General features: G+C 40.4%; 1 protein-coding gene across 5 annotated transcripts in view; it reads right to left on the bottom strand.

The window, feature by feature from the left end:
* Positions 1 to 88: 88 nt before the first annotated feature.
* Positions 89 to 25093, bottom strand: part of TTN (titin) — a 247435-nt gene continuing 222430 nt past the window's right edge. For all 5 annotated transcript variants that reach the window (XM_065670238.1, XM_065670240.1, XM_065670239.1 and 2 more), the window contains 28 exons: positions 24683 to 24988; positions 22751 to 24517; positions 22368 to 22664; positions 20973 to 21260; positions 20581 to 20880; positions 18437 to 20503; positions 18041 to 18343; positions 17654 to 17959; positions 17270 to 17560; positions 16851 to 17150; positions 16427 to 16732; positions 15876 to 16181; positions 15492 to 15773; positions 14610 to 15203; positions 14208 to 14495; positions 13818 to 14117; positions 13060 to 13362; positions 12464 to 12766; positions 11752 to 12336; positions 11310 to 11615; positions 10918 to 11217; positions 10094 to 10669; positions 9696 to 10001; positions 9011 to 9604; positions 2942 to 8889; positions 2701 to 2854; positions 1480 to 1773; positions 89 to 1364 (listed from right to left, as the gene is read on the bottom strand). In XM_065670238.1, the coding sequence (XP_065526310.1) occupies positions 1066 to 1364; positions 1480 to 1773; positions 2701 to 2854; positions 2942 to 8889; positions 9011 to 9604; positions 9696 to 10001; positions 10094 to 10669; positions 10918 to 11217; positions 11310 to 11615; positions 11752 to 12336; positions 12464 to 12766; positions 13060 to 13362; positions 13818 to 14117; positions 14208 to 14495; positions 14610 to 15203; positions 15492 to 15773; positions 15876 to 16181; positions 16427 to 16732; positions 16851 to 17150; positions 17270 to 17560; positions 17654 to 17959; positions 18041 to 18343; positions 18437 to 20503; positions 20581 to 20880; positions 20973 to 21260; positions 22368 to 22664; positions 22751 to 24517; positions 24683 to 24988 (18269 nt within the window). In that variant the 3' untranslated portion in view covers positions 89 to 1065. The remainder of the gene's footprint in view (positions 1365 to 1479; positions 1774 to 2700; positions 2855 to 2941; positions 8890 to 9010; positions 9605 to 9695; positions 10002 to 10093; positions 10670 to 10917; positions 11218 to 11309; positions 11616 to 11751; positions 12337 to 12463; positions 12767 to 13059; positions 13363 to 13817; positions 14118 to 14207; positions 14496 to 14609; positions 15204 to 15491; positions 15774 to 15875; positions 16182 to 16426; positions 16733 to 16850; positions 17151 to 17269; positions 17561 to 17653; positions 17960 to 18040; positions 18344 to 18436; positions 20504 to 20580; positions 20881 to 20972; positions 21261 to 22367; positions 22665 to 22750; positions 24518 to 24682; positions 24989 to 25093) is intronic.

The raw sequence follows: 25093 nt of genomic DNA, 5'->3' as shown, positions 1-25093 counted from the left end.
TATTTTCTTTCAGCAACTCTTCTTGTAGTGTAGTACAGGAACTGTAAAAATAGAGCATAGTAAATAAAAACCAAGGACTTGCAGGAAATATGGTGCAGAAAGCATGCTTTATTTCAAATGAACAATTCTATCTCAAGGAGGTTCAACAGCTAACAAGATTTATTACTACATTAGGAAAACTAAAGCAAATTGAAGTGCTCAGGATATTTGTTGTTGTAACAACAGTTTGTTTTCAAACTGTGGTTCATTGCTTAGTTGCCTGGGAGTGACTACTGGATGTCTAATACTACCACACACTCAGTCACTGCATCCTACGAACCTCCGAGAGGGGGTACTGCTGCTGCACTTGAGTACCTCAATAGCTTTGTTGATTAAGGGGATGGCCAGGTGATGTTACTTTTTTAAAGCTATTCAGGCAGTCAGTGTGTCAGAAACAGTACACAGATGGTGGGTGAACGAAGTGCTGGCCGCTTGCACTTTGTCCAAAAATAGTCAGTCAGGTATGGAAATTATGACATATTCAGATCCAACGTAAAACATTAAAGCAATGCTTACAGGAGGGTAATTGCAAACATCACCAATGCCTTACATTTCTGATTCAACATAAGTATTTGTGCATGTATGAAATACTATGCACAGTATCATCTCTTAGGTTTAGGTAATCTTCAACAGGGAGCCTCTCTACCTGTTGAGGCATTCTTAGACATCAACAATGAGTTGAGGCGCAAAAATTAGTTAAATGTTGAGCAGGGTAGTCGTTTGCTAGGAAACTTTCTCCTGCCAACTGTTAGTTTCAAAAGTTACGTTTCAAAATGTCATAAAATAAATGGTACAAAACTTCATAACCGTTAACTTCGGCTATATACAGTATGTACATGTCAGTGAAAAAAAAGTGTTTAAAATTCTTAGGTCAATAATGACTATAAGTCATAATGTATAGCTCTGGACTTTGTCTCATTTAGGTAGGTACAAAAATATTTTTTTTTATATTTACAGATCAGATATTTCAGTCCATATATGAATCACTTGTAAAAAGACAAGTGTAAATTATACAGATCAAGCTCTCTAAATTGATCGAATATTAATATTCACAGTGGCAGAATCAGTACCAAATTCATTTGCTAAATTCAGAGTATAAAGTCCACCGTCGTTCTTCTGGACATCCATGATGATCAGGGTGGTTAGATCTTCACTGGTTTCAATGTGGAATCTGCCTTGCTGGTCCTGACTAGTAATTTTTCTCCCTCCGCAGTACCATGTTATTTCAGGAGCTGGTTCACCCGAAAAGGCACAAGATACTGTGAGAACTTTTCCTTCATCAATGCTGATATCAGATGGAAGAGCTTCAATTTTGGGTGGTACTCCTTTACAAAACAGAATACCAAGTTAGTCTTTCTACTAGGCCATGCAGCAAGTCTATTCTGAGTACTACTTCAGGGTATCTGAAGCACTAAATCTACTAGTAATTGTATTGCTCACCTCTCAGACCCGATTTAAGCATTTTACTAGTTGAACTCTCCAGTTGAGCCATGCTAGATTTCCCCATAATACTGCTGGAGCTCATCTCTACAAAGGATTCTTTCATGGAGGACATGCTTTTGGCAGACATGCTGGCAAATTTCATTTCAGTCATGCTGCTACTGCTGAAACTGCTGAATGAAGCCTCTTGTTTAGAAGAAGCCATTTGAAAGGACTGAGAAGAAAAACTTTCGTGCATGCTTGCGTCGCCACTTGTCTTCAATACTACCTCTTTTGGTGGTTCTTCAATTAGAGCTGAGGAGCATTGCAAAGACAGAAGGAAAAACCAATAATGTCATGTTAACAAAGTCATGCAGTTCTGTATGGTTAATTTTACAGAAATGAAGAGACACCATAGTTTGCTTTCCATGGAAAACTGCAGTGGAATATAGTACTATTTACAATAATTTGATTCAAGATGTCAAAATCACAAAGAGTAATTTATAACTGAAATAGGTAAGTAGAAAATGGAACAGTTACTAGGATGTGTAAGCTTGAAGGAAAATCATGCTTATGAAGAAACAGTTTATCACACAGAATTTCCTATTAGAACCATTACTAGAATTAGACATTGAGAATTTGTGTGTGTTCAGTCCATGTTTGTAGAAATTGTGAAACATCTTCAAGTTCTTACAAGCATGATATAGGAAAGTCTGTATTTCACTGCATTGCTCTGTAGCTACAAAAGGCAACAGAAAAGTTCAATCACTGCAGCTTTCCTCCAAACCCAAGCACAGTCATACAAGCAAATCATAGCAACTCCTTGGTGCTAGGAACTGGGATATGATGCAGCAAATAAAATGCTAAACCCAGTTCAGTTATCTTATAAAATTTTTTAACTGGAATTGTTTTGTTTTGTTGGAACAGGTTCTGTCAGTAAATGAGGAAAGAGTAATTGCCAGCACCAAGGTCTTAGCACAGTCACCCTAGAACGAATGCTCATCGCCTTCCATTAACATGCATTTGTTGATGTAATAGAGCATCTATGTACTCCTCTGTGGATGTTATAAAGATTTCTAATGCTGTTTTAGTACTGTGTAGATAATATACAAAAGAAATAGGAAATCATTAAGATACCTAAATCAACATTACCTGTGTTGTTTATCATAAGTAATTTTTGTAGACACCCGACAGCAAAAAGTTGTGATTAGTCTGAACACAAGACCCAGAGAACGAACTTACGGAGTACAGTCAAAGATGCTGTAGCAGAACACTGCCCATGGTAATTTTTTGCTTTGACTGTGTATTTTCCAGTGTCACTTACTGCTGCATTTTGAATCTCAAGAGAATATATGTTTTTAGAGCGCGTTACTCTGATGTGCGATGAAACAGCAATCTGTGGAGGGGAAAAGAATGTTTTCATTAGGATCAGTTTTATGAATAATTCTGATTTTTCTAGTAGATATATTAAATAAATACTTACAGGTTGATTATTCTTAAACCACTCAATTTCAGGAGAGGGATCCCCAGAAACTTCACAGGTGAACAATACATCTTGTCCTTCATTGACATTTTGAGACTTAGGCTGCATGATAAATGCTGGCTCATTGGATCGCTCCTTAGAGAAGGTAAGAACGTACTGGCATTTAATAATGCCTTCATCAGTCTTACCCTCACAGGTGAGGATACCTTCATCTTTACTACTAGCCTTTTTGATAGTTAGTGTGTGATCACTTCCAGAAACACCGTATCTGTAATCATCTGAATTTCTCAGCTCCATTCCATTCAGCACCCATTTTACTTCAGAGGCACCAGGAATGTTGGCTTTCAATGTCACTTTCTGCCCTTCGGACACTGTCATTTTAGTTGAAGATGCTTTAATTTCTGCTTTCAATTGTTTGACATCTTCAGTAACAATTGACTTCTTAATGACTTCTTCAATGGCTGCTTTTTCTTCAGTTGCCACTGCTGATTTCTTCTGGGAAGAAACTGCAAGCAACTCATCTTCTTTCTGAACTGATCTGTGAGCTTCAGATGCACCTCTTACTTGGGAGTGGATATTTTTAAATACTTGGCCAGTAAACTGGAAGTTAGTTTTCGAAACACCTCCTTCCCCAATGATTTCACAGGTGTATTCTCCTTTATCAGATTCCATGAGATCATGGATTTTGAGCTCATAGGTGCCATCTGCTGCATAATGAAACTTGAAATGATGGTCTTCTTTTAGTTTTTTGCCATCCTTATACCAAGCCACTTCTCTGACACTTAAAACATTGCTTTCAACTGCACAGGATAACTTCACCTTATCTCCAAGAGTTTCTGCTTTCAGATGCTGTTTTATCTTTGGTGGAGAGGCAGCTGGTAATTGTAGTTTCTCTGCTGGTACTGTTTTATCTGCAGGTGGTGACTTTGCTTTTGGGGGGCTGCTGATAGGTTCAGGAGATTTTACTCGTTTTGGAGACTTAACTGGCTCTGGAGACTTTACACGAGGCTCAGGAGATTTGACTGTTGGAGGTGCTGCAATAGTTTTTTCAGGAATTTTTGTTCTTTGAATGGTCAAAGTGAAATGTGCTTCCTGCCTTCCTTCAGAGTTTTCCACCACAACAGTGTAACTTCCCTCATCGGACATCTGGACAGAAGTAATTTCAAAAGTAGACTTGTACTGTGTTCGTGTTACTTGGAAGCGCCTTGAAGAAACAATGGGTTGACCTGCATGGAACCATGTTATTATTGGTGCTGGTTCACCATCGACATCACAGGAAAATCTTGCAGTCTCCCCTTCAGAAACTGTGATTGACCGTGGCTTTGTAAGGATTGTTGCGGGTAGAGTGCTTTTAAATGCCTTGTGTACAGTCCTTTCCTCCAATGACTTTTCTTCAGCTGCCGTGAGTTTTTCTTCAGAAGCAGCATAGTGTTCATATGATAAGAGTGATTCTCTTGTTGCTGACATTTCTGATTTAACCTCTCTTACTGAGGAACTTGCTTCTGTAGCAGATGCTTTCTTAAATGAGGAGACTGCATATGCCTCTGTTTTTGTCAAGTCAGGTAAAATTGACCTTGGTACTTCCTCATCTCTCCGCTGGGAAGAGTATGTAATGTAATCTCCTCCAGTAACATCTAGTGTTGCATAATCAGAGCATTCCCCTTTGTAGTTTGTGCATACAGCCCGGTATGTTCCACTGTCATCAATGTGGCAGTCAAGAATCTCCAGAGTTAATACACCACTGGTATTAGTAAAATGTATCTTACTGCTTTCCTGGAGCTCAATACCATTATGGTACCACTTCACTTCGGCAGTTGGTTTTGACTGGACATTTAGAATGAACCTGGTATTATGGCCACAGGGTACCCGGTGTGAGCGCATTCTCAGGGTAATGCGAGGAGCATGGTCAAGGGTGAAAGGCTGTTGAGTAAGTACTTCGTATTTCCTTTCCATCGTTTTCTGAGTTTTCAAAGCAGATTTCATGGACTCATACCTGGAAAAGATATCAAATCGTGCCATCCTCTCAAACCGAGAGAGTGATCTTTCACTAGAAACTGGGCTAGGTGAACGTGGTCGAGTTCTCTCTGGTGTCGGGGATCTTCTCTCACTTTCTTCAGGAGGCCGTGAGCGAGGCCGTATTAATTCAGATACAGGACGCATCAACTCAATGTAAGTTGGAGAAAGAGATCTTCTTCTCCTTAGTAATCTAGAGGGAGGTGAAAATTCCCTGTGAACCTGTTGCACCATTTCTATTTCTTCTTCTTCTTCTGATGTAATCTCAGTTATTTCTCTTTCCCTCCTTCTTCTGAGTCTGCTCTTTTCCTCCTCTGCCATGTATTCGAGCTCACTCCTGTATTCAGAGAGTCGTTGAGCAGTGCCAACAGGACGGAGCAATTCTTCATCCTCTCTTTCAGCCATTATCCTTTGCTTTTGTTTAGGTGGTCTGTAGGCAGCCCTGTCGTGACGTTGACGAAGCTCTGCATAGGTAGCACTGGTCTCAGCTTTAGTTGGGATGTGATAGCTTGAATACCTCAGCTGTCTCTTTCTTTCTTCCTCTGAACTGACCTGTGCTGCTTCAGTAGAGTACCGAAGGGCAGAAAGTTCAAAGCGTGGAGGGCTTCTGCTTGGAGGGGAAGCAGAAAAGCCCAACTCTAGCTCTTCTTCAAGGCGCAGTCTTTCCTCTTCAGTTCTTTTCATGGCTAAATAGTCATCAATAGGCAGGAGTAATTCCTCATCAGACAAGTCACCAAGTGATCGCCTTCTTGGTCTATAGTAATACTCATAGTCTGGAGATGGGATACGCCGACGTGCTGGTCTCACAATTTCCAGATCATCTTGTGTTAGCTTTGGTATGCGCCATTTAGGCTTATATTGATCAGAAACACGTGGCAGTGGCATCACATAAAATTGCTCCCACCTGGAAAGACGTATCCGTTTCTGGCGTTTCTGAACAGTTCTCTCAATTTTTCCTGGCATTTCGTACTGGTCTCGCAGCCTCTTGTACCATTTCATGTCTGACAGAGGCACAAAGTGTTTAATGTTCTGATCTTCCTCAAGAGTAGTGCGCACATGTTTGCGAGGCTCTGGGACCTCATAGGGCATACGAAGTTTTCTTTCTTCCTTCTTTTCTTCTTTCTTAATTTCATATTCACCTTTGACAGTCTTAGTGCTAACAGCTGGTTTATATAAGATAGCAGCTTCCCTGAGAGCCTCTTGTGCAGTCTGTGTAAGTGGAACAGCTTCAGCACCAGAAAGGATCTCTGCCATTCGTAAGGTCTTGTCAATTTGCCTTTGTACATGCTTTTCCCTCTCTTCTTCAGACTTGTACTCACGCTTGACATATTTCAAGCGTTCAACTTTTAGATAAGCCTGGCAGCTTGTAGATCCAGCACTGTTTGTGGCAGTAACTCTGTAATAACCGCTGTCTTCAGGTAAAGTATCTCTGATATGCAAAGCATAATAATCTAAACCTTCATGAATTATATCGAAGTTAGGACCAAAGGATAGAGGTTGACCATCTTTCTCCCATTTCAGCGTTGGTTTTGGTACACCAGATACCCTGATCTCAAAACTGACATTTTGGCCTTCTTGACATTCAGCATTTGCCAGCAGTCTTTTAAACATTGGCCTTAGTGTGGCATCTGCTGGCGGTGGATGTGGAATCACAGTCAGCTTAGCTTTGCAGCTGTCTTCACCATATTTATTGCGTGCCACAATACTGTATTCAGCATCATCCTCTTCAGTGACATTATTGATCACGAGTTGATAAAGACCTTTATCTGATTCAAAAGTATACTTCCTATCATCATCACCAGGTTTGATTTTCTGGCCTGATTTGAACCAGGTTATTCGAGGTTCTGGGTGAACTGTTATAGTTACTCCAAACCTGACATTTTCTCCAATGTATGCAGTGCGGTTGTACAAAGGCAAGGTGAATTCTGGTGGACGTTCTAATAGTCTCATAGTATCAACCCGTCGTTTCACTTTCCTAACAGTTCTGCATCTGTAGTGCTCAGAAATTTCTCTCACTCCTTTAACAAAAAGTTCTGCGTAAGAGCTGTCTTCTCCATAGTCATTTACTACTTTGCATCTGTAGGTACCATCATCAGATTTAGAAACATCTTTGACATACATAGTTGCCACACCTTCTTCATATTTGATTTCATATTTCTCACTGCTTTCTAATTGCCTCATACCAAAGTACCATGTGACTTGTGTGGACTGATCATAGTTTTCAATCCTACATACATATTTGGCATGCCCTCCTTCTTCCACAACAGCATGCTTTATCTGCCCAGTGATGGGACCAATGTCTATTGGCGCAACTTTAACTTTAGCTACTGTTATGCCTTTCTGAGATCTAATCGCGCCTCCACAGGAAATACGGGCTACTGAAACAACTGTGTTCCACTCCTTCTTTACTAGGGTTTGGTAGTAACGCCTGTGCCTCAAGGTCTTGATGACTTTAGTGCTGGTCTTTTCTGTTTGCTGTTTTAGCCATACATGGTTAAGTGCTTCAGCAGCTGTCATCCGAGCTTTTCTTTCCTTTACTAGTAGGCGATCAATGAAGTCCATGGCCTCAATGCTTATGTCTTTGAATGCTTCATCATCAAAGTTGTATTCAGCATTCAGAATATTTTCAATAACTTGTTGGTTTGTTTCGGCAATGAAAGGATTGATGCCACTGAGAAGTATGTATGTTAGAGCACCAACTGACCACATGTCAGTAGCTGTACTGACTAAATCATGATGATGTACTTCAGGTGCATAATATTCAGGAGAGGTGAACTGGAGCCTGAAGCTGTCTCCAGGCTTCAGTTGTCTGGCTTGACCAAATTCAACAATTTTAACTGCAGAGCTTCTTCTTGTGACATATATAATGTTGTCTGGCTTAATATCAAAATGTCCAATGCTATGGCGATGCAAAAATTCTAGTGCATCACAGACCTGGCGTACATAACTTACTATTTCTCTTTCATTAAGTTCAAATGAAGCTGTGCTGATTCTTTCAAAGATGTCAACTCCAGAAATGAATTCAAAGATCATGACCAATTCTTCTAGGCTCTCAAATGATTCATGAAGATACAGGATATTTCGGTGCCTAGCAATGTTAAGAATGGAAATTTCTTTCTTTACCAAAACTTGGTCAGCACCCTTTACTTTGACAAACTTAGCCAGGTAAGTCTTCTTTGAAACTGCTTCAACACAGCGGTGTACAATGCCAAACTGCCCACGTCCAAGCTCTTCTGCAATCATGTATCTGTTATAGAGTTCCTTTGTAGAATAGTGAGCTGCTTTGTCTGTGGTGACTTCTCTGGTCTCATCAACTTCTTCATCATAGTTCATTACCCTGGTCTTATCTTCTTTTGTTATAATTGGATCAGTAGGTTCAGAAGGCTGGCTTTGACCAAACTTGTTTTCTGCAATTACACGGAACTGGTAGGTGGTTTTGCCAAACAGGTTCACCACTGTGTACCGTGTATCACGAGCCTGTGCAACACGAATCCATTGCTCTGCTGTTGTAGCACGTTTCTCAATGATGTAGTTTATGATTCTGCTTCCACCATCAGTAGCTGGTTCATTCCAGGTTAAATTAACTGAATCCCTTGAAATGTCAGTTACTTTCAAACCTCTGGGTGGATCAGGCACATCAGCTACATCTAATTCAACTGTTTTTTGGTCGATTCCAAATCTATTTTTGGCACAAACAATGTAAAACCCTGCATCTTTTCTGTCAACACCATTTGGGAAAACAAGAGATGTGAATGATCGCGTAACAATGACTTGGTAGTGTCCATTAGTATCAATGAGGTCTTGTCCCTTCTGCCATGTGATCACAGGGGTTGGCTTGCCACTGAATGGAATCTTGATGCTCACTACTTCCCCTCGTAGGGCATGAACAGCTCCCATGCCTTCCAGATTTTTGGGCAAGTGAATCTTTGCAGGAACTGGAATAGAAAGAGAAAGAAAAAGCAACACATGACCAAAAGCACATGAGAAGAGCACCAGCAGTCTAAATAGTCAAAGCTTAATAAGGCTTTGTCTTAGGAATAGACACCCTTCATTCACCTTCAACATCCAAAGAGGCAGTCCCAGACACAGATCCTCCTTGGTTGGTAGCTCTAACTTGATATACTGTGGCATCATCATCTGTTACATTTGTGATGACCAGCTGGTGATATCCACCCTTGAATTCCTGTATCTTGATCTTTTCACCATCTGGCATGATTTCTTTGCCCTGTCTGTACCACTTGACAATTGGTTTAGGATGACCAGTGACTTTGCAGACAAATGTGGCATTAGCTTGGAATTTCACATTCAGATTCCTCAGTTCTTCCTTGAAATGTGGAGCTTTAATTGGTACATCAGATTTTGGAGTGACTGGTTGTGATACCTCACTCCACTCACTTTCACCACCAAGATTTTCACATTTGACACGGAACTCGTATTCAAGACCTTCAATAAGATCTTTCACAGAATAGACTGTTTCACGAATTTCATCTGTTGTAACAGAAATCCACTTGTTCTGTTTTTTCTCACGCTTCTCGAGATAATAAGTTCTAATCTTTGCACCGCCATCACTTGCAGGTGGCTTCCATGAGACAACACAAGAATCCTTTGTGACAGCACTTACTGCTGGCTGACCGGGTGGTCCTGGTTTTTCTGTAAAGAATGAAAAAGTGCAAAAACAAAAGTGAGCTTGCCTTTGTAATTACAGGGGCACACAGAAACTGATATTTTGTCATCTACTTACCAAATGGAGGCTTCATAACAACAACTGATGAAACCTCCAGTGCTTCACTAATGCCATATGTGTTCTGAGCAGAAACACGGAAATAATAGCCTGCATTTTCAATTAGGTTAACAATTCTACAGGTTGTGCCTGAAATGCTTGAAGATACAAGTTGCCATTCTGCTCCTTCCTTGGCTTCACGTTTCTCTATGATGTAACTGGTTATCATAGCACCTCCATCATCCTCCGGTGGTTGCCAACTTATCACCACAGAATTCTTCAGTATAGACTCTATAACAATTGGCCCTACTGGTTTATCTGGCTTATCTGTAAAAGAAAGAGCATGTAATTTTCAGTTATTTTGACAGTAAATATTTGAGAAAATATTCCACAAAAATACTGAAAATAAAACTAATTACCTTGTATTTCCACGTTAAGTACTGTGTCAACCGTTCCAAATGTGTTACTGAGTTGCACTTTGTATTTCCCAGCATGAGCCTTGTGCTGGACATTCTTAATAGCAAGATGAGTATAATGCTCTGTGTTCTCAATAGTAACTGTTTCTGATCCTCTCAAAGGTTTGTTGCCATGGAACCAAGTTATTGCTGGTACTGGTCGGCCAATGTACACAACGTGAAGGCGGAGGGTGCCACCTGCACCTGCATAGTACTTCTCTTTCAATGGGAAGCCAGGGTGGAACTGAGGAGGAGCCTGCAATAATAGCTTGCCACTAGTTTCAATTTCCCCAACATCGTTAGTAGCCATACAAGTGTAGAGACCTTCGTCCTCCTGTTCGTCTGTCATTACTGTCAGAGTATGATTGCGACCATCAGATGACATTTTGTATTTTCGGCTTTGCACCAGTTCTTTGCCAAAGCGATACCATTTAATATCAGGCAAAGGTCTCCCAACAATCTGGCATGTCAGCTGAGCTGCTTCGCCCAGTTTAGTTGTAACATCCTGCATTTCTTTTTTGATGGCAGGTGCTTCTCCAGCTACAACAAAGAAAATTTTAAAATAATTAAGATTACTATGAAATTTTCCTCTATTACTGTATTACTGGGAATTACTTTTCATTTATACTTGTGTGTCTTCTATTAGAAAGACTGTGCTTTAGGACAGCCATGTTGGCAAATAGCATGTAAAACAAATAGGTAGCGTGTTAAGTGCAGCAGCAACATGGTTTATGACACAGCAAATCACCAGAGTATCACAGGAAATATGACAATATGGTTTTGCTTACATGTTAATTTAGTTTTCACTGCCATAGCAGTCCTTCGAGGTCTGCTGAGGCCAGTCTGATTTTCTGCAAAAACACGGAACTCATATTCTGTAGCTTCGAGTAGACCTCCTACTGTAAACTGCCTGTCCTTGATGCGTTCTTTATTGCACTTTTTCCAGGTGCTTTCTCCAGACTGGCGATATTCAACCCAATAGCCAAGGATCTCTTTGCCACCATCACTTTCAGGTCGTTCCCATTCTAATGTAATGCTGTCCTTAAGTATAGAAGTGATCTCAATTTCTCCAGGTTGGCTTGGTTTGTCTAAAAAGTAAAATAGATACAGAAAATAAATTCCTCTTTAGAGGTCGCTAAGCTGCTCTTCAGAAGATCTGTTAATGCAAACATTTTCTTACCAAATGGATCCTTGCATACAACTGGTTCAGAAGGAGGACTTGCTTCACTTTCACCAATGTCATTTTGAGCAATGATACGGAATTGATATTCAGCATCTGGAACAAGTCCTGTGACTGTGTACATTGTAGTGGTAATCTGTGTCTTATTATGCCGGACCCATTTTTCTGTAGACGTCTCTTTACGTTCAATGTAGTAGCCAGTTACACGGGAACCACCATCATCTTTAGGTCTGGCCCAGGACAAGTTGACAGAACTCTTTGTAACATCAAGCACTTCAGGTGGGTTGTTTGGAGGCTCTGGAGGATCTGTTTGTAATTGTAACAAAAATAATAGAAATAATAGTGCCATAGAATAAAAAATGTTTGCATATACTATTTCTCTTTTAGAACCATAATGTAGTAATTAAAAATCATTTTTAAAAGTATATAAAAGGGGACTTACTTAGAGGTGTCTTTGGCACTGCTGGTTCTTCAGATTTGAGAGATTTGCTAATGCCAAAATGGTTTTCAGCAGAAACACGGAAGTGATACTCCACATTTTCTTTTAGCCCTTTCACCACTAGTGACGTCCCTTTCACTCTAGAGTCAACAGTGTACCAGGCAGTCTTCGGTACTTCTCGTCTCTCAACAATGTAACCTAGGATGTCTGCACCACCATCATCTGTGGGAGGTCTCCAGCTAACTCTGACGGAACGAGCTTGTATATCATCATATTCAAGTGGCCCTTCTGGTGGATTTGGAATGCCAATCACTCTGACTTTAATATACACAGCTTTTTTGCCACACTTGTTTTCAAGTGCCAAATCATAGGTGCCTGAATCTTCTCTTTCTGCATCTTTGATCACAAGTTCTGTGTGGGTGTCAGAAGTCGCAATCATGGCTCTCTTGCTGATGTCATGTCCTTCTTTGGTCCATTTGCATATTGGGATGGGTTTACCTTTAATGGGTATTGTAAGTCTGATAACCCCACCTTGTCTCACCATGAGACCTTCCTGGTATTTTTCGTCAAGTTCATAGTCAGGATATTCTATAAAAAAAACCAAACAAAATTAACATCTCATGCTATGTCTGTTTTCCAGATGAAATCATGCCTGCTTAGGCAAAGATTTTTTTAGGACAAATTTCAATGAGAGTTAAGACTTGAAGTGTCTTACCAAGCATTTCTGTTATTTTGACAGTTCCTGGCACATCAGCAGGTTCCCCTGGTCCGCCAGCATTACAGGCTAGTACACGGAATCTGTACTCTGCACCCTGGGGTAGATGTGTCAAGGTGTATTCACGAATCTTGGTTGGTGTGGTATTGCATTTGGTCCATTCAAATTGATCGACCTTCTGCATCTCAATTAAGTAGCCAGTAACTTTAGAACCACCTTCATCTTCTGGTGGACTCCAAGCCAGGGAGACAGATGTTCTTGTAGTATCAGTTACTCTTGGATTCTGTGGTTTACCTGGAGGAGCTGGAAGAGAAGATCAGATGGGAGAGGGATCTTGTTAATGAATGTTTAAAAGATGCAACAAATGCTAACTTGCAACATATGATCTGTATTACATCTATTGGATTTATGCAGGAAAACTTAAAATGAAAATTTTTCACTAATATTTTCTTGGTCTTCTCCAGTCAGAATCAGATTTGTTAATACACCCAGATAAATTTCCAAATTAGGGAAAAAAGAAAAAAAAAAAGTGTAACTTTTACTAGTATCATTCCCTTCTGCCAGAATGTGCTTAATCTATGTAGAAAATCACTTACCAATTGGATCTCTGGCAACAGCAGACTTGGAAGGACGGCTGGGTTTCCCAGTGCCTCTGGCATTGATTGCAGTGACTCGATGTTCATATTCTAATCCTTCAACCAAGCCAGTGGAACGGTAACGAGTCATAGTGACTGGAACTTTATTTACACGGATCCATCTATCTGCTCTAACTTCTTTGCGTTCCACAACATAGCCAGTAATCTGTGAGTCACCATCATCTTCTGGAGGATACCAAGTTAATGTCATGCCATCTCTAGAGATATCAAACACCTCTGGAGTGCCAGGAGGACCAGGAATACCTGTAAAAACATAAAACAGACTTACTGAAGAAAGCATCAAATGATTCTACAGATTAACAATATGCAACATACTGTGAATGACAATGTAATATTGATGTCCTATCAAAATCATTTTATCAGCAGATATCAAAGTACTTTACAAAATAGGTCAGTGAAGTATTGTTTTCTGTAACGGGGTAAAAAAATTTTTCAAGGCTAATGGTAGACCCGAGCAGAAAATTCAAGTTTGTCATCCAGGTTCTGTGCAGTGCATCTATAAAATCTATATAGATTTACGGATGTCTTTTATTTTTTTTTTCAGGAAATATAAGTATACTGTGCATCATAATGTACCATTTTATCTGGCAAAAGAAACAGTAACATCTAGGAAAAAATTATCTATGCATGGATATAGAAGCCCATTTAAATATATATTTTTATTTTTAAAGATAGAAAATAAGCAGAGTCAGACTTACGGATTCTGCTCTTGCATTCTATAATTTCAGACTGCAGGTAAGATCCAATTCCAAAGCGGTTTGTAGCAGCCACGCGGAACACATATTCTGCACCTTCAACAAGTCTGGTGAACTTAAACGTTGTCCTGGTTACTGACTCTGAAACTGGCAGCCATCCAGGACGGTGAGCATCACGCTGTTCTACCACATAGCCACTCAGGGTAGCTCCACCATCCAGTTCAGGTGGCTCCCAGGATATGATTACATAATTCGCATCAACTTCATCAATTCGGATAGGTCCAACAGGTGGTCCAGGTTTGTCTAGAAAAGGGGAGAAAAGGAATCGTATAGCTGAGGTAACAAAGTTCAGATGGAGTAAGAGCATGGACAATTATTTTCATAAACCCTTACCGAGGATTATAACTTTTATCGTATCTGTAACTGTTCCAGTTGTGTTCTTTAGTTCAAGTGTATACTCTCCAGTGTCATGTATGGTGGTCTCACGCACAGTTAATTTAGTCATTTTTGCAACTGTCTCCACTTTGATGCGTTCTGATTCTTTTAATTTAGAACCAGCAAAGAACCAAGATGCAGCTGGAGGTGGTCGTCCTTCAATTGGAACAGCTAATTCAATGGGCTTGCCAGCAGGTACATGAATTGTCTTCTGAGGTATTCCAGAGAAGTCAATTGTTGGTAAAACTTAGAAAAGAAAATAACGAGAATTTAAACATCCGTTTTATAAATGCCACATTTATTTCATACAAGCTTCACTCTGGTTTTTTGTTTGGTTTTTTTTGAACAGTAGATACCTACCTTTTTGGTCTTGTACTGTCACTGCTGTGACAATCTCTCGTGGTTCTGACACTCCCTTCTGATTCTGTGCTCTGACCCTGAACAAATACTGTTCACCTTCATTGAGAGAGATAATTGTATGCTCGTAGACAGTAGGCTTCAGTGTCACTACCTTCAACCATCTTTCTGTTCCAGCTTTGCTGGCCTCAATAACATAGCCAGTCAACCTGCTGCCACCATCATGTGGTGGTTTCTCCCATGCAAGAGTAACAGTTGATTTAGTGGTGTCAATCACCTCAAGTTTTTGTGGTACCATGGGGACATCGGATACGAGTACTGCATCAGATGTTTCACAAGCTTCACCAATGCCATAAATATTTTCTGGTAGTACTCTGAAATAATACAAAGCTCCTTCTAGAAGTCCAGTAACTCTATAAAATGTCTTGCTGCATTTGGTAGTGACAGTCTTGTAAGCTCTCATGGAAGCTTCACGTTTCTCAATTATGTAATTGTTGACTGGGGCTCCACCATCAACAGTTGGAATATCCCAAGTAAGTGTCACAGAATCTTTTGATACTTCCTTAATTCTCACTGCAGCTGGTGGACCAGGTGTATCTAAAACAAAACAAACAAACAAAAAATTTTTTTCTTCCTTTTGGATCCTTTCCTTTTACAGTCAATCACTGCTTCCGCATAAAAAAAAAAACAACCCAGCTCTGGCATTTGATTTATAAACTAGCACAGCTTTAGAAACTATGCATTTCCCTTTGGACTAGATTGTTTCTCTGACTTCCCAAACATTTTCATGTTATTTAAACTAAACTTCTTTTGGAAGTGAATGATTCTTGAGCAATGTGCACTATGAGTGATGAAATTCCCATATATAATTGTAACAGTACTTACCATACACTCTTACAGAAATAGTTGCAGATTTTTTTCCTGATTGATTTTCAGCCTCAATGACGTACTTTCCAGCATCATACCGATTAACTTTATCCACAACAAGAAGAGTGTAGCTGTCTGTAGTATCAATAATAGCTCGACTTACAAGGTCAACACCCTGCTTGCTCCATGTGATTACAGGAGCAGGTCTGCCAGATACAGAGACCATTAGGCGCAGGGAACCACCAGCTCTGACTGTAACTGTCTTCTTCAGGTCCTCAGCAAGTTCAAGTTCGGGTATTTCTGATGAAGGGTGTAAGATATATGGAATTAATTAATCTTTTAGAAGTTCTAAAGGAAAATATAATTATTCCTTCAAATATATACATTAAGTTTTCAAATTACCTATTCTTTCCACAGGTTCTATTTCTGCTGATGATTCACTAAATTCACTCATACCATTCACATTTGTAGCAGCAACTCTAAATTGGTATTTCTGGCTTGTTTTAAGACCAGTCACAGTGAACTCAGCATTCCTCAGAGTGGCAGTTGTATGTGGTCGATACCACTGTTCAGTACCTTCTTCTTTCATTTCAAGAACGTAGCCTAAGATGTCAGCACCACCATCATATGTGGGCTTTGACCATGCTAAACTTATGCTGTGCTTAGTAGTATCCACGACTCTTGGAGCTGAAGGTTGTGCAGGAGTATCTGTGAAAAAGAAGAAAATGCATTTTACATTGGTGCAGGAAAGATGTTACAGTAAAAATCAATTTCTAAACAGCTAAATGCGTTTAAAATTAGCTATAACTGCTTGTAAGTTTATTAGTTTATTCTAACTAACTAGTTCAGTGAGATCATATGTGGTTATGGGTATCTCAGTCAAAGTGTCAATGTCGTTTTATGTTCCATTATTATAAGTAAATATTAAATGTGTTTTAAATGTGGTAACTTACATGATGGTTCTTTACATAACATGTATTGTGAAGCTTCACTAGGCTCACTGTTCCCAGCAGCATTCACTGCAGTGACACGGAACTGGTACTGGCTGCCTTCCATGAGACCAGTGACTTTCAGTCTGGTATCATAAACTGTGTAATCTCTGTTCACCCGTGTCCAGCGCAGACTTTTCCTTTCACGTTTGTCGACAAGATAGTCCTTAATCTCATTGCCACCATCAGATTCTGGTTTTGTCCACTGGATAATGATATGTTCCTTGCCAACACTCACTTCTTCAGGAGCACCAGGCTGTGACGGGATAGCTGCGTTTTTTGTGTTTTTTTTTTTAAAGTGGAAAAAAAAATTATTATTTAACAAATTTTTTAAGTATGAGAAATATTCCACAAATTCTAACACAGAATGGAAGGTACTAATACTCACTGAAAGCATTCCTGGCAATCACGGGTTCTGTTTCAAGTGGAACACCCGGTCCATATTTATTGACAGCTCTCACACGGAAGATGTATTCGTTATTTTTAATAAGTTTTGTTACCACATATGATAAAGTCTGGCATTCAGCCTCAACAATAACCCAGTGAAGTCTGCTGGTTTCACGCCTTTCTACAATATAGTGAGTGATTTGTGCTCCTCCGTCTTCCTCGGGAATGTTCCATGCCAGAGTACATTTCTCTTCTGTTACTCTGCTAACTGTGATTTTGCCTGCGCATGGACCTGGTGAATCTGGGTAGAGATGAAAATAAGTATTGTTATTAGCAGCTAACGAAAAGCATCTCACTCTTATTTAAAAGTATGTGGGGTTTTAGTATACTAAGTACAAATATTAATCATGGGATACATACCAAGCACTTTGACAATTACAGAAATTTGTTTCATCCCACTGGCATTTTTAACTGTTAGAGTATATTTTCCACTGTCACTTCTGTCACAGAACTTAATAATTGCGATGGCTCGTTTGCTGGTATATTGCAGAGATATCTTTTCACATAGATCCAATTCCCTGTCACCTTTGGACCAGAAGACTTTTGGTTCTGGTTTCCCACCAATGGCTGCATCGAGAACAAGGTCTGATCCAGCCCTGATGGTCACAACTTCTCCCTGCAGTCTGGCATCAAGTTCAGCCTTTGGTGGTGCTGTCATAAGGAAAAGGAGATTAAAACAAATCACATGACAGTACTAAAAATAGAACATTATGGTTTTAACTGTCCCAAGTGAATATATCTTACAGTATTCATCTCTGCAAATGACAGCACCAGTTGATTCAGATCCTTTGCTAATCACACCAGCAGCATTCTTTGCTAGTACACGGAATTCGTATGCTTCATCTTCACTAAGAGCTGTCACAGTAAAAGAGTTTTCTGAGACAATGGTATAATTGCATTTCAGCCAGCGTCCATCACCAGATTCATTATATGGTTTGCGCTCTATAATATATCCGATAATTTTGCTTCCACCATCATAAAGGGGTGCTGACCAGCTCAGTGACACTGTAGATCTGGTGACGTCTGTTACTTCTGGTCTCCCTGGTGGATCTGGAGGAACAAAACAGAAAAATGAGAAATGCAATTCTATTTTAGCTTAAATAACAACATAACCCTAAAAGTAATACTTACCAACTGGATTTTGAGCCACTACAGGTCTGGAAGCTTCACTAGCTTTGCTAACACCTGCAGCATTTAAAGCATATGTTCTGAATTGATATTCTAGGCCTTCCACCAATCCCATGACTTTGTAGTTGCATTCACAGCATGGCACTTTGTTCTCCTTCACCCAAAGGATGGTGTTGCGTTCCTTCTTTTCAACCCAATATCCAATGACTTTGCTGCCACCGTCATGATAGGGCTCCTCCCAGCGAATGGCCATGGCAGTTGCAGACACAGAATAGACTTCTGGCCTAGAAGGTGGGCTTGGTGGGACTGAAAAAAAGAGACAGGGAGGGGAGGAAAATGTTAGTTGTTACAAATACTTCAGTCAGAGGAAAAGGACAGATTTTTAAATGTTTCACTTACCGAATGGATGCTCAGCAACTACTGTTTTTGATTCAAGGGGTTTGCTAACACCAAATCTGTTTTCTGAGCTTACTCGAAAACTGTACTCCTGGTATTTTGTGAGATGAGCGACTTTGACTTGTGTACGCTTCACACTGGAATTTACCAGCTGCCATGCTGTTGTGCCAGATTCACGTTTTTCTACAATGTAGTTTGTAATCTCACTGCCACCATCATCTTCAGGTTCTTTCCAGGTCAACACACAGGATTCAGCAGAGACAGATGATATTTCAATTGGGCCAGTGACGGGACCTGGCCTTCCTATGACTACCACTGTGATAGCAAATGTTTTCACACCAGCAGTGTTTTCAAGTGTGAGGTAGTATTTACCAGAGTCACCTCTCATACTGTCCTTTACAGTCAGTGTGGTTCTGTCTTTTGTTGTCTTGATAGTCACTCTCTCAGTTTCCTTCAGCCGCATCTCCTCAAGTTTCCATGTCACTTTTGGAGCTGGGCGCCCACTGATGGGTATGTCAATAGTAAAGGTGCTTCCAGCCTTGCATGTTATGAGCTGTCTGCTTATTTCGCTGAGATCTGCTGTTGGTTCAATCTGTGGCTCCTTAATAATAACAGAAGAGAAAGCTTCTCTCGGTGCACTGTAGCCAGCATCATTTCTTGCCTTGACCCGGAACTCATATTCAGTGTTCTCCACAAGGCCTTCAACAGTGAAAGTAAGTTGTTTGGTTTGCCCAGCTGCAATCCAGGAGTCAGATCCTTTTTGTTTCATTTCAAGAAGGTATCCAGTAACACGGCTACCACCATCATGATCAGGTTTAAGCCAAGCTAAAACTACAGAAGATTTGGTTGTATCAACAATATCTAGTCTCTTAGGTGGAGCAGGTTCTTCTGTGGCTACAACTGGTTCTGTTAATTCACAGGGTTCACCTACACCATATTCATTTTCTGCTGACACTCGGTAGTAATATGGCACGCCTTCTGACAGATCGGTGACTTTAAAGATTTGTCGAGTGCATTTTGAACTCACCACTTGCCAGCTACGACGGCTTGCTTCTCGTTTTTCTACAATGTAGTGATGGATACGTGAACCTCCATCCAGAACAGGAGCATCCCACATTAAAGTTATAGATCCTCGAGTCACATCTTTAAACGTAATAGGACCTGGTGGACCAGGTGTGTCTAAAACCTTGACAGTAAATGTAATAGACTTACTTCCACTGTTGTTTTCCACAGTAAAGACATACTTGCCAGAATCATTTCTATTGCATTCCTCCACAGTCAATGTACTGAATGAATCAGTTGTTTGAATGTCAGCACGCAAGCTGAGATTAGCATCTGCTTTGGACCACACAGCAGTAGGAACAGGTCTTCCAGAGAAGGCAATAAATAGACGAATGCTTGCACCTGCTCTTACAATATGAGTCTGCTTGAAGTTTGCATCAATATCAATTTCAGGTGCAGAAAGCCTGTCCACAGTTTGGACTGAAGCAGGAATTTCACAACTTTCTCCTTTGCCAGCACCATTGACAGCACTAACTCTGAATTTATAGTGTTCTCCTGCCTCCAAATCAACAACAGTATATTTAGTAGCAAGAACAGTCTCTGCATTGACCTTCTGCCATGATTCGAGATCAGCTTTGCACATCTCAATGATGTATCCAATTATTTCCATGCCTCCATCAAAAACTGGCTTGGTCCACTCCAAGCTTACACTAGTCTTTGATGTATCTGTCACCTTGACAACATTAGGAGCACTTGGTGGGCTGACTGGTTCTCTACATTTAATCAGTTTTGAAACATCACTTGGAGGTCCAACTCCTGCAGCGTTTTCAGCCATGACATGGAACTCATACTCATTGCCTTCAATTAGGCCAGTTATTCTGTATCTGTTCTCAGTAATAGGCCTCTTACTGGATACTTTAACCCAGCGCATGCTCTTCTTTTCTCTCCTTTCTAGAATATACTCATTTATCTCGCTTCCGCCATCTGATGCTGGTCTTGCCCACGTGAGTGTGATGCTATCTCCTGTTACGTTGGTAGGCTCTGGAGTTCCTGGTGCATCAGGGATAGCTAAGAGAGAAAAATGTCATTAGAAAGACAAACTGGCAACTCCACAGTTATTTCTAGAAGATGAGGTGGAGACTTACTATAAGGTATTTGAGCAGTAACTGGATCAGACTCCAATGGTCTGCCAACTCCAAATTTGTTCACTGCAGAGACACGGAACTGGTACTCATTTCCTTTAATTAATTTAAGTGCTGTGTAGCTGCAAGCTTCACATTTATCTTCAACTAATGCCCAAGCAATCCTGCTGGTTTCACGTTTTTCGATTATGTAGTGGGAGACAGAAGCGCAACCGTCATTAGCTGGAGGCTCCCACCATAATGTGACTTTCTCTCCAGTAATGTTTGTGAATCGTATTGGTCCGCCAACTTTTCCTGGTGCGTCTGCAATTTTAAAGGTTCAAAATTACAATTTGTTACCACCTAGAATTAGATACTATTTTAAAAGAGCATACTGAAAGTGTTTGGTGCAGTACCTTGTACTCTGATGGTAATATCTTCTCGTTTAGTGCCTGATGCATTTTTGGCTTCTACTGTGTACACTCCACGATGTTCCCGGATAGCATCTCTGATGAAGATTGTGCTATATCCAATAGCTGTAGTTATTTCTATATTCATTATTTTCTCAATCTCCTTACCATCTTTAAACCATGTCACTTTAGGTACTGGACGTCCTTTGATTAGAGCTTTAAGTCTAATGCTCTCTCCAGCTTTAACAGTAAGGCCTTCAAAGTGCTCAGGGCCAAATTCAATTGTTGGAGCAACTAAAAAAGGAAAATATAATTTAGTTCCTATATAGCTAAGTACTTTTTCCTGATAATATTTTTAATGTACTAATGTCATGGGTTCAGCAGAAGCAGTCATTTTTCTCCTTCTTAGTAGCTGGTGAAGTGCTGTGGTTTTGAATTTCGGCCTGGAAACAGCACTGATAACACCGATGTTTTTAGTTGTTGCTAAGTCATGTTTACTCTGACCAAGGACTTTGTGAGTCTCATGCTCTGCCAGGGAGCAGGGGAAGCCGGGAGGAAGCAGAGACAGGACACCTGACCCAAACTGACCAAAGAGGTGTTCCATGCCACAGCACATCATACCCACTATATAAACTGGAGGCAGTTACCCTGAAGGGTTAGATCATTGCTCGGTAGGGTGGGGTATTGGTCGGTGGGTAGTGAGTGGTTATATTCTCTTCCGTTGTTATTTCCCTTATCATTATTGGTGGTAGCAGTAGTGGTTTGTGTTATACCTTAGTTACTGGACTGTTCTTATTTCAACCCATGGGGGTTACATTCTTTCGATTCTCCTCCCCATCCTGTCCGGAGAGGGGTGGGGGGAAGGGGGGAAGTGAGAAACTGCATGGTTCCCGGCTTATGGCCGGGCTTAAACCAGAACAACTAATTATAAAAGATTGTTATATATAGAATTCTTTCTGGTATTCTCTAAAAAGCAGGTTTTATATGAACTGTAAACTTTTTCCCCTAATGCACAAAATGCATCAAATTAAGCTGAAAGACACTATTAATATATGCTGTCACAGTATGCTAAGCTACCTGAGGCACATTTTCACCTCTAAATTATTCAGTGCATCAGAATATGATGCACAGTGTATTTCTTTCCAACTTCCCTACTCCTGCTTATCCAACAAAAATATAGAGTGCCATGCCTTTCAGCAAGTGATTACCTATGTCTGCCAGATTTGGGTCTTTAATTTAGACGCTTCCACCTTGGAGTCCAAACAGAAATGTTCTGAGTTGACTGGAAGGACCTCAGTCACACATTCCACCTCCTTTGGCCTCCCATTTCCCATCACTACAGCCAGAAGCTCTAGCTGGCTTCAGTACCCAAATACAAGTATATTAAGAAATAGTTCTTACCATTTTCATCTCTGGTCATGATATAGCCTGAAGACTGTGAAGGCGGGCTGATTGTACCAACAGCATTTCTTGCAAGTACTCTGAATTCATATCGGTCACCTGAACTGAGTCCTGTAACTGTATATTGGCATTCACTGACATCAGTAAAGTTACATCTGAGCCAACGGTCTTCACTTCCTTGCCGTTTCTCAATGCTGTAAGCCACAATCTTACTGCCTCCATCACGTAGTGGTGGAGTCCATTTAAGGGTGACTGTTTCCCTGGTGACGTCAATGTAATCAGGAGTACCAGGTGGGTCTGAAAGGAAAATAAGTAAAATTCAGTTTATTACTGCTCACACCATATTCTACAAGGATATTTTCTTGGATTGATCTTTCACTCACCCACTGGAGAGACTGCCAAAGTAAATTTGCTTGGCTCACTAGCTCGGCTCAGACCTGCAGCGTTTTCAGCATATACTTGGAACTGGTAATCAAGGCCCTCAAGCAGTCCAGTAATCCTGTATTCTCTGCTAGATATTAATGCAACATTAACCTTTTGCCACAAAATACTGTTTCTTTCCTTCTTTTCAACATGGTATCCAATAATCTCTGAGCCACCATCATAAACAGGAGCATCCCAAGATATGGTCATTCCATCAGCGGTTATGTTGTATACAACAGGCTTGCCTGGGGCACCCGGTGGTCTAAACTGATGCTTTGCCACAACATCTGCTGAGACAAGGGGTGGACTCACTCCATATCTGTTTTCTGCACGAACTCTAAACTGATATTCAGTGTCTTTAACAAGGTTTGGTACTTTGAAGGTTGTTCTTGCAGCACTTGAACACACCAGTTTCCAGTTCATTTGTGAAGTTTCTCTCTTCTCAATACTGTAGCCAGTAATTTCTCCTCCACCATCATCATCAGGAGCTTCCCATGACAAAACTACACTATCTGCTTTGATTTCATCTAGTCTTAAAGGTGCTTTTGGCTTAGATGGAGGCCCAAGAGTGATGACAGTGATTGTGAATGTTTTTCTGCAGACTACATTATCAAGAATTAAAGCATATTTGCCACCATGCTCCTTTTTCACATTCTTGATGCTTAAGCTTATTTTGTTTTCAGTTTTCTTGAAACGAAGATGTTCAGTTTCTTTAAGAGGGAGGTTGTCTTTCAGCCAGCTCATTGATGGTTTAGGTTTACCTTTATAGGGCAATTCAATAAGCAGGTTATGTCCAATTCTCACTGAAATTTGACCTCCAGGAATATCAGAAAGATCAGCTTCAGGTGGTATTATATGTTCTTTCACTGTAATGGGTCCAACAGTAACACCGTCACTCTTGCCTTTTTCATTTCTAGCAAAGACCCTGAATTCCATGACAGAGAGCTCCTTAAGTTTTTCAACTTCAAATTCACAGCTTTTGCTTGTGCCTGCATATGTCCATTCTTTTTCTTCCTGCAGTTTCTTTTCAATAACGTAGTCTGATATAATGCTACCACCATCATAGTCAGGTTTGCTCCACTGCAATTTAACAGAAGTCTTTGTAGAATCTTTCATGGCTAGGTCTTTTACTGGTCCAGGTATGTCTGCAGCTTTCACTGGTTCAGATGTCTCACAAGGTTCACCCAGTCCAATTTCGTTTTCAGCAAGAACACGGAAGAAGAATGCAGTCTTCTCTGACAGGTTAGTTAGCTTAAAGGTAGTATGAGAACACTTTGTTGTTACAGTCGACCAGGCCCTCTTTGTAGCATCTCTTTTTTCAACAACATAATTTGTTATTTCAGAACCACCGTTGATGAGAGGTGGTTCCCATACCAGTGTAACTGTGCCACGAGAAACATGCTTAAGCTGCAGCTTCTGGCAGGCAGATGGCGTGTCAAGTACTTTTACATTCACAAATGTGGATTTTGCTTCACCAACTCCATTTTCTATTGTAAGAACATATTTTCCTGTATCATTTCGGGTAACTTGAGGAATAGTAAGTAGCGTAGATGATTCTGTGTTCTGGATGATATATCTTTCATCAATCCCAAGATTCTTGTCACCCTTTCTCCATGTGACTGTTGGAGGAGGTCTTCCTTTGAATGGAATCATTGTTTGCACATCTTCACCTGCTTTAGCAATAATAGAGGTCTGGAGAGCAACATCCAGATCGATCTCTGCTGCCACTGTGGAAATAAGTAAAAATTAATAATCCATTCTTGGAATGTAAAATAAGAAATGATTTGAAAAAAAAAAAACAACAAAAAAGCCCCCAAACAAACAAAAAAAGAAACAAAACAAAACAAAAACCCAAAAAAGAGAAAAACAACAAATACTGAAAAGTACAGTACCGAGAATATCTTTAGCTTGAACAGGTTCCATCATTGCAATAGGCTCTCCTTGTCCAGCACAATTTATAGCAGACACACGGAAATAATAATTAACACTTGGCTGAAGGTGGGATACAACATACTCAGTAGTTCTCACTTCTCCCTTAGTACTGACTACAGTCCATTCTTGCTCTTCACCTTCTCTTTTCTCCACCACATAGCTGGTAATTGGACTTCCTCCATCATAAGCAGGTTTAACCCAGCCAAGGGTGACAGATGTCTTGGTTGTATCCACAACCTTCAGCTTTGTTGGTGAGCCTGGCTTATCTGTAAGTGATAGTTTATTGGGGATGGGGGGAGACAAAATAGAAACCATATTTACAATTAAACATAAAGAGGAATAAAAAATCTGCCCTCAGTTCCATTGGTGCA

This window comes from Lathamus discolor, chromosome 3 (assembly GCF_037157495.1).
Source record: "Lathamus discolor isolate bLatDis1 chromosome 3, bLatDis1.hap1, whole genome shotgun sequence".
Lineage (NCBI taxonomy): Eukaryota > Metazoa > Chordata > Aves > Psittaciformes > Psittacidae > Lathamus > Lathamus discolor.
This window is presented reverse-complemented; position numbering and strand designations above follow the sequence as displayed.